This window comes from Eschscholzia californica, unplaced genomic scaffold (assembly GCF_041429995.1).
Source record: "Eschscholzia californica isolate CP2 unplaced genomic scaffold, dmEscCali1.0.p SCAF_3, whole genome shotgun sequence".
Taxonomy (NCBI): Eukaryota; Viridiplantae; Streptophyta; class Magnoliopsida; order Ranunculales; family Papaveraceae; genus Eschscholzia; species Eschscholzia californica.
The window spans coordinates 5,033,060-5,042,164 of record NW_028238420.1 but is presented as its reverse complement, the minus strand read 5'-3'; the positions used below and the strand labels follow the sequence as shown (position 1 = coordinate 5,042,164).

The following is a 9,105-nucleotide window of genomic DNA, read 5'->3' as shown; positions in this document are numbered from 1 at the left end:
CCACTAGTTCTAGAGAGAGAGTTTGCGATCTTCAAGTTTTTTAGATCTAATATTATCATGTTAGAGTAGAACAGAGAAACAGGGACGAGGATGGTGGTATGGGTAACGGTTTTCTCGACGTTGATCGATCATATCTTTCTTCTTGACAAGAGAAACCAATCCTCCATGTGGGTGACTATAGATAGAAATTTTTCAGTAGGGAGTGCGAGAGAGGTGGTTGTGGTGCGATCCTGCTTGATTTTGTCGGCCTTCATCATTTACCCCGACTAGTTTCTTCATCATCAAGGGAAAACTTGGTGCGGAATACGACTTGAAATTATTTCATGGATAGGAGATATTCGACCAGCTAATAACAATTTTGTTCTAGATTTATAGAATGAAGTCAATTGTTACATGTATTCAAGTTTGTACACCTACACACTTACATGTTAGAACATCATTCAACCTGTTACCTAATCTTTCAAAACCAAAAGGCAACATACAAAACTAAAACGGTAAAATCAACATCTAGAATTTTGAACGGTGGGTGATTTGGGGTATAAAGTTTTGGATCTGGAGCATCCAGATTTTCTGTGAGAAAATGACCCTGACGCCACCACCACTTCTTTCACGTCGCCTCGTACGGCCATTTCCACCTTAGGAATGTTATGGCTTGGAATGCTATGCTTAGGGGGATTTTCGATGCACGGAGAAGGTATTACTGTTTTAAGGTTGTTCTCTCAGATGATTAATGAAGTTCGACCAGAAGATATCACATTTATTTCGGTCTTAAATTCTTGTAGTCATTCTGGACTTGTTGACCAAGGCTGCCATTATTTTAGAGACCTCCAAAAAATTTACAACATAAGGCCAAAAATTGAACATTATGCATGTATGGTAGATCTATTAGGTCGAGCTGGTCGGGTTGAAGAAGCTGAGAATTTAGTCAGAGAAATGCCGATTCAGCCTAATGAAGTTGTACTTGGATCTCTATTAGCTTCATGAGGTTACATGGAAAACTCCATCTTGGGGAAAAGCTTCTCCAAGAACCGATACAGATTAATCCTCTCAACACTTGATATAGTCATATAACTTAAAAATTACGAATCAAATCCTAAATTCGATAATTCCTGTATATGATCATTCCACATTTCAGCAGCAATTGAATCTCGTAGTTTTGAAGCTATTTCTAGTTCCATCAGATTATGAGGAGAATCGGATATTAAGTTGTTTGAAATTGTTTCAGACTCAATCTCAGCTTGCACAATGGATTCTGTTTGTTGTCCGCTACCTTCTTCATACATGTTAAAAAGCCAGTCGTTGTTTTTCTCGCTATGAATGAAATTATGAATGATACTTGTTGCTATAACCAGCTTCACTTGTGTCGGTAATGGATAAAGAGGTGCTGATGTTAAGATAGGGAATCGTGTTTTCCATACCTTAAAGGTGCTTTCAATCGTGCTCCGAAGTAATGAATGCCGATGGTTAAATAGCTCTTTGGCATTTTGAGGTTCACTATCACTCGAAAATTCACTCAAATGGTAACGAACACCAAGATATGGAGCGATAAAACCAGGAATATTTCCGTACTCTGCGTCAACAAGATAGAATTTACCTGCAACAAAGAGAATGATCGTTGAAGGGTAGTACTACAATCACTTAGTGTTTTACTCAAAATCTTACTCAATGCATTTGTGGCACAATATGCACATTCGGTTCAATTATCGAGATTTTCAACCATACAGTTGATTGAAGGTTGTGGCCAGGAAGATGACAAATAAACTTCTGAGACTCTAAGGGGAACAAAATCATTTCTCAAAATTAAAACCCACTGTGATCCCAATTTGACAAGAAAATGGATATCGGATTGCGCTTGCATGTACCGAAAGGCTGGTACCGAAAGGCTGGTTCATACAACGTACTGGAAAGGATGGATTGACCCGCTAAGTTGGTATAAACCCAAAATATGTTATACCTAATACTCCCTTCTAATATTATGGGCTAGCCTACTATTAGTTTTGCCCTAGATGTGAAGCGTATAAGATACCTTCAGGCACAAGTAGTTTGTTACGCCTAGTGAGTGCAGCATTTAGTACACAAGAATCTGTTGCTGAACCTTCCCAACCAGCGAGAACATATTGAAACCGACGATCTAATGAACATGCTGCCATAACATTTTGGGAAAGAAATCCATGTTTGTTACGAAAAGGACCTTGTTCATCCACACCGACCATAACAGGAATATGTGTTCCGTCCACTACTCCTACACAATTCTAGGAGAAGAACATGTAAAGTTAGAAGGGATTAGCAAAAACAAAAAATGGAGAAGATTGCGAAAATAAACTAGACCTATGTACCTTAAAATATGGATAAAATCTAGGATCTTCGAGAATTTCTTGGGGAGTATCGGGTCCGGGGGAACAAAAATAATTTGAAGAGAGTGCTACAATAGCATTTAGTACATTGTTGAAATGGCGACTAATTGTTTCTCCAGAATACTGAAACCGCTCTTGGACTGCTCGTGTTCGTTGATTTTGGCCGATTGTGTAGAGAAATATAGATAATTGCTCTTCAATCTTGATTCTATTTGTGTGACGTAATAGACCTTTCGCTTGTAAAATGTCGCATAAATTGTAAAAGAGTTTCTTATCCATACGTAAATTCTCGGAACAACTTCCGTTTTGATTGTTCAATACTTCTTCTACAAATTTTATACCATCTAAAGCTGTCATCTGAAGTGATTCTTTCAACAGTTGGTGCTCCATTTGGACATTGTCTCCATCATCAGAGGAGTCCATTACAGTTATTGTGTCTGCACATAATAAGAAAGTAATGATTTATGCCAATAACACGAAAATATTTAATGATTTAGATAGCCACGGAAACCCCGTCAAATCGATAACGGCAAAGATAGCCATCTAGAAAAATACTTATCATTTATTAAGGGGAAAGTTTAAATTCACTGACTATTCCATTATATACATATTACATACACATCTAAGGTATTTTTTGTTCAAGTCAAAGGAGATCTGAGTGGGCAGGTAGAGATGTTAGGGTATAAAATTTCTCGTTCAATATAACTAGGTATGCAAATTATGCCCATGAAACATACATTTCAATAGAACACCTAGAAATTATGGTAGATACCTAAAACCATACAGGTTAAGATATTTGACATAAATTTGATCATGAACTATAAATAGTTTTGCCAGCATTTTACTCTCGGTACCCCGTAGTCTCCTTTTTTTCTTGAAACAAAGTGGCAGTCTCCTTAATAGTGTGAAACATAGTCACGACTCCTTAATCTTAACCTAATTCCTGCTTACAGCCACTCTCCGGGCTCAATCATGTGCTTCTTTTCAAATATCAACATAATAGTCCATGTAAGAAAAGGGAAAACAACCCTAAAGTGACGAACACCCGGTTATTGCAAGAAATAAATATAAACCTCTTCCCATGATCAACATCAAAATGATCTCTATCATTCTGTATTATGAACTATTAACCCCATGCCTAGGTCCTCAACCACACTATGTCATAAATTCGTTGTTCAAATCAAGGGTTATTCTAGTCACTATGATAAACAATGTAATCAATCATCTTACGCCAAAAACATAGAGTCTCCCCCGTACGCCTGCCTAATAGTTTACAACATTGTTCATTTCAGTATCAATAATCTTGTCATAGCAGCTAGAAAGAAGAAAATAAGTAAAACCCTAGTTTTAGACATGTAGGTCAATAAAAAAAACCTTTGATTGGAAACCCTATAAACCAGCACAGAATAAGACCAAGCCATGAAAATGCAAGACAATCACCAATAACAGAAAATGAGCAAAACCCTCTAATACATGGTGTCAAAAAAGACAATCAAATACAACTTGAATCTCTTTTTAGTTTTCTCATAAATAATCAACTGGCGAAAGAGTATCATGAGAAAAAAACACACACACACACACAAGAACTTGTCTTAATGAATGGGGGGTTAAGAGTAACATAGTGAATATACCATGAAATTCAGTGAAGGAATAAGCAAAAGAAGTAAAATATAATGGTTTTAAAGATGAAATTGTGAAGGATACGATAATCACCTTCAATTTTCGAGTTATAATCAGATATTTCTGCCAGAAATTTATGCTATGAAGTATGAACAAATCTCAGTTTTCTAGGGAGAAAATAGTTACTAATTTAAGGGGAGAATCGCTTAACTCTTGGACTCTTGGGAAATTTTAGCCGCACCTCACGTTTGTGATACTCAAGTCTCAACACCCCAAAACCACTTAACTTGGTCAATTCAGTATGACCAAGTGAAGAGTTATACAAACTTTATCTTCTTCCTCGAACCTGATCGGATTTTGATGGCTTGACCGATGCTCTCTCTTAGTCTCTCGTGTCACTCACCTCGTGGGTGTGTTTATATTGGGATCATGCATAACCTAGACGTGTCGCGATACATACAAGTCTAGGTTATGCATGATCCAAATATAAAGCAATCTAAGACATACTCAATACAATCGATGAGTAGCAAAGCCACATATTTTTAGGTTGGCTCATACATGAAGGTGTTAGCCAAAATGGATCTACCGCATCCGTAGGACGCGGTGGACACCTAGTATATATATATATATATATATATATACATATATACATATCTTGTTTGTGTATATATATACTAGGTGTCCACCGCGTCCTACGGACGAAGTTTCATCGTTTTCTTTTATATATATATATACTAGGTGTCATCCTTGATGGTGTAGAAATGAAATTCGTGATTTATTCGCATTTGGATATGCACAACCTCGAGAAACACACATCACTGAGGCGTAATCGGTCACAACGGATACAATGACAAAGGCGTTAGCCAAAAGGGATCCACCGCGTCCGTAGGACGCGGTGGACACCTAGTTGAAGAGAAAAGGTAAAATGTTGAAATGATGTCAATGATAACATGTCCATAAAAAGCAAAGGAGTTGAAAGACATGTCCTAACATATTATCTTTCTCATGGAACAATGAAGTTTGACATGACTAATTATGACTATGAAATTTTATGAAGAATACACAAATTAATAAATCCTTGATATTTCTCTCTATCTGAACTAAAGAATATAATAAAACAATTAAACCGGATAATCAATGAGAATTTATGAAAGGTATGGACGAAACATTAGGTTTTAGACACATGAAAGGAAGAGAATTAAAAAAACAAAAGATAGATAGGGAGAGAGATACCTGTTAATTCTACCATCTTCCAAAACCTGCAACGTTAAAAAAACTAAATAAAAACACCATTAAGAAAAACAACTTCCCATCCCATGGTTCAAGATCAACTAAAACATTAATGATAATTAAAAACTTATAACTACACTGTAAGTTTCATTGGAGAGAATAGAGAAATGAAACTAAAATTGTCACGCAAATATATGAAAAGTCCATATTGTAGCAACTAGCAACACACCATTTACTCACGAAAAAATAATAATTAATATGCTTATGTTTCACCATTTTTTTCAGATCAAATGGTTTCCTAAATTCAATAATAGAGTGAACTAAAAATAACTTGGACTTTTCTCTTCGACCATACGGTATTAATCTTAGCTTGAAAGAGAAAAAATTCAAGACATTACAATATGGGCTGCGAAATTCGTTTCTACACCAATCCAACATTATACAGGGACCTGTAATTCGCATTTGTTACGCAAGTCTTCAATATACATGCACCGCTGAGACTTGATTGACCTCTGTGTTATAGCTTAAAGACGTTAGCCAAAAGGGATCTACCGCGCCCATTATAACTTGATTGACCTCTATGTTATGGCTTAAAGGCGTTAGACAAAGAAATTGACTTTTTTTTGTCTACTCTCTCAAACAATGTATGCGGGTATGAAAGTAGGTGTGAAGAATTATACTCCATATATGATTTTGCGAGACCTAACATATAACTAGTACAATATCTATACCTTAACTACTGTAGTATTGGATACGAACAAAAAATGTTGGATATAAACAAATCCATAATCGAAGTATTTATGTTCATGTAAAATCTCTCAAAAAAAATCGTGATAAAATGGAGTGTTTGGCACAATAAATCCCACATTATCAAAGAGAAAATAGGTGAGATAAATGGAACCATATTAACTTCTCCCGCACAAAGCGTTTAATTTCTTATCTGGGGAACTACAATTTTAGAAAAGTATTCCATCATCTTTCAATCTAATATTCAAATTTCTCCCACAAATTAGATAACTCCTCAAAAATCTTTCCTAAAATCTCTCATTATATTCTTGGTTGATTTTTTTATTAGTACCTTTGGTAACATGTTACACAGTAACTTTAATTACTTTTTTTAAAGGCTCCTATTATGTTAAAATCCACTATTCATTTTTTGTATAAGTTTGATTGTGGAGAAAAAAAGAGTCGTCAAGATTGAAGAAGTCATGAAAATGATGAAAAGGGTAAAAATAAAGTTTGTATTATCCCAGTTTAACACAAAAGGAAAGTTAGTAGTTGAGCAACATAAATCAAAATTAATGAATTTTTATTAATCATATGGAAAATATGCACACAAATTATACTTAAATAAGATTTTTACATGAAAATGAAAAGTTAGTAGTTGTTATAATTTTCACAAGGCACAATGTGTTTGCCCTTTTCCATTTCCAATTTGGTATCCATTTTTCACTCAGTATAACCATAAGTAATCTTTACTCAGCTATTTGTTAATTATTTACTTAGGGGCTTCTGTGATGCTTGCGGAAAGAACCTGGTTTGCCAGATGGTGCATTGTTCATGGAACCAATGTAAGCTCTAGCTTCTTATCATAGTATTTAGTCTTTGTGGACACATTCTTAGGATTAACCTATAGAATATGAACAAACTTTTCAAACTTACAAAATCTTGGGTTTGTACCACTTAAACTGTAGGTTTAGTTTTGTACATTTTTGTGTAATGATTAAATTCCATAGTTTCTTATTTTTCAAATCTTGCTTATTTGACAAATTTGTTTTTTTTTTAACTGAGAATCCATTTTCTCCTTTGACAGATTCACTTCTTTGATCTAACAAATAGTAGTAAAGAGAGAGATAAAAAAAATAGAAACAAACAACATCCGCTTCTAATCAAAACATAGCCTCAAAACATATTGGTCTGACTAATCCAAACAAGTCATTGTACTAGTTATCAGCAAAACATAATCTTAACAAGTATTATTATTGTAGTAGTTATCTTCTAATTGGACGAGTCTGTTGCTACAGGCACTAATATACTGCTCTAAATTTAAATCGTTTTTTAATTTGTAATATTTTGCCAGACCTTCAGCACTTGTGGGAACGATTGGAGTTAAGCTTCTAATAGTGTCTTCGATTTCTTTTTGACTGTAGCTCCTCTAGGCGCTCATTCTAATAGTGCCTATGAGTTTGAAGACTACCTCAAATCAACAACGGATGGGCAGCTCGTGAGAGAAATTATGGTTCGCTTGATTACAAACAGGAACATAATTAAGTTGAAGAAAGCCAAACTAGAGGTATAATTTAATTAGTTATTTATTTTCCAATAAGTTTAAAAGTCAATTAATTTTTTATTTTTTTTAGTTATTAGACGCCAAAACTTGACAAGGCTATCAAACAAAGACTCAATGGTATTACTTACAAAAACCTTACGAATTACAAAAAGAATGAGTGCCTAGAGGAGCTACAGTCAGAAAGAAAAAAAATCGAAGACACTATTAGAAGCTTAACTCCAATCGTTTCCAGAAGTGTTGAAGATCTGGCAAAATATTACAAATTCAAAAACGATTTAAATTTAAAGTTGTATATAGTGTCTGTAGCAACAGGCTCGTCCAATTAGAAGATGATAACTAGTATAATTATAATACTTGTTGAAATTATGTTTTGATGATAACTAGTAGTAGTACAATGACTTGCTGAGATTATGTTTGGATTAGTCAGATCAATATGTTTTGAGATTATGTTTTGATTAGAAACGGATGTTGTTTCTTTCGTATTTTTTTTTTCATCTTTCTCTCTTTACTACTATTTAGATCAAAGAAGTGAATCTGTCAAAGGAGAAAATGGATTCTCAGTCAAAACATAATCTCAAGAAGTATTATCATTATACAAGTTATCATCTTCTAATTGGACGAGCCTGTTGCTACAGGCACTGATATACCGCTCTAAATTTAAATCGTTTTTGAATTCGTAATATTTTGCCTAATCTTCATCATTTGTGGTAACGAGAGTTAAGCTTCTAACAGTGTCTTCGATTTCTTTTCTTTCTGACTGTAGTTCCTCTAGGCACTCATTCTTTTTGTAATTCGTAAGGTTTTTGTAAGTAGTATCATTGAATCTTTGTTTGATAGCCTTCAAGTTTTGGCTTCTAATAACAAAAAAAGTAAAAAATTAATTGACTTATAAACTTATTGGAAAACAAATAACAAGTTGAATTGTACCTCTAGTTTGGCTTTCTTCAGCTTAATTATGTTCTTGTTTGGAATCAAGCGAACCATACTTTCTCTCACAAGCTGCCAATCTGTTGTTGATTTGAGGTAGTCTTCGAACTCATGCACTTTCATATTCTCGTACTTAATCATCTAAGTTTTTCAAAAATGGTTAATCAAAATGTATTATATTAGATCTAGGGTTTTATAGACAGAAATGGAAGGATACTAATAAAAGAATTAAAGATATCATATCATCAGATCTAGGTTTATTCATAAGAAAGGGAGATCAATCAAAAGATATCATATCATCAGATCTACTTTTTTCATGAGAAATGGAAGAGAGAGAGAGAGAGGATTACTGTGTTGTGTATGGAGTGGACGGCAGCTTCTTAGGGTTTTTACATTTCTCATCAAGTAAGAATTATTATATATATATAGTAATAGGGAAGCAGGGTTTTTTTCTTTTCACAAAGGGAATTTTTGGGCCTTATAGAATTTTGAGGGCAACCCAGATTGAGCTAAAAAAATAGGGCCTTATAGATTTTTGAGGTGAAGATTGTGCCTGACCATCTATGCTCGAGTGGAGATCTATAGAACTTCCTGTCTTATAGTCAGAGAAATATCGATAATGTTAAGCGTAGGCTGGTTGTCACAACATTGTACAAGAAAAATCGAAAGACACACACACACACT

The 9,105-nt window shown here is 34.4% G+C and overlaps 1 protein-coding gene across 8 annotated transcripts in view; it reads right to left on the bottom strand.

Annotated features, from left to right (window-relative positions):
- Positions 1–8,990, bottom strand: part of LOC147547890 (nuclease) — a 29,009-nt gene extending 20,019 nt beyond the window's left edge. The window contains exons 1-6 of one of the 8 annotated variants that reach the window (XM_086666591.1): positions 8,772–8,990; positions 8,422–8,562; positions 5,208–5,233; positions 2,337–2,791; positions 2,027–2,252; positions 350–1,594 (exon numbers count right to left, since the gene is read on the bottom strand). In XM_086666591.1, the coding sequence (XP_086522717.1) occupies positions 1,080–1,594; positions 2,027–2,252; positions 2,337–2,791; positions 5,208–5,223 (1,212 nt within the window). In that variant the 5' untranslated portion in view covers positions 5,224–5,233; positions 8,422–8,562; positions 8,772–8,990 and the 3' untranslated portion in view covers positions 350–1,079. Of the gene's footprint in view, positions 1–349; positions 1,595–2,026; positions 2,253–2,336; positions 2,792–4,067; positions 4,389–5,207; positions 5,234–5,653; positions 5,762–7,286; positions 7,414–8,421; positions 8,563–8,771 lie in introns of those variants that run through there. The other 7 variants (XM_086666593.1, XM_086666596.1, XM_086666598.1 and 4 more) reach the window with 7 other exon arrangements.
- Positions 8,991–9,105: the final 115 nt, after the last annotated feature.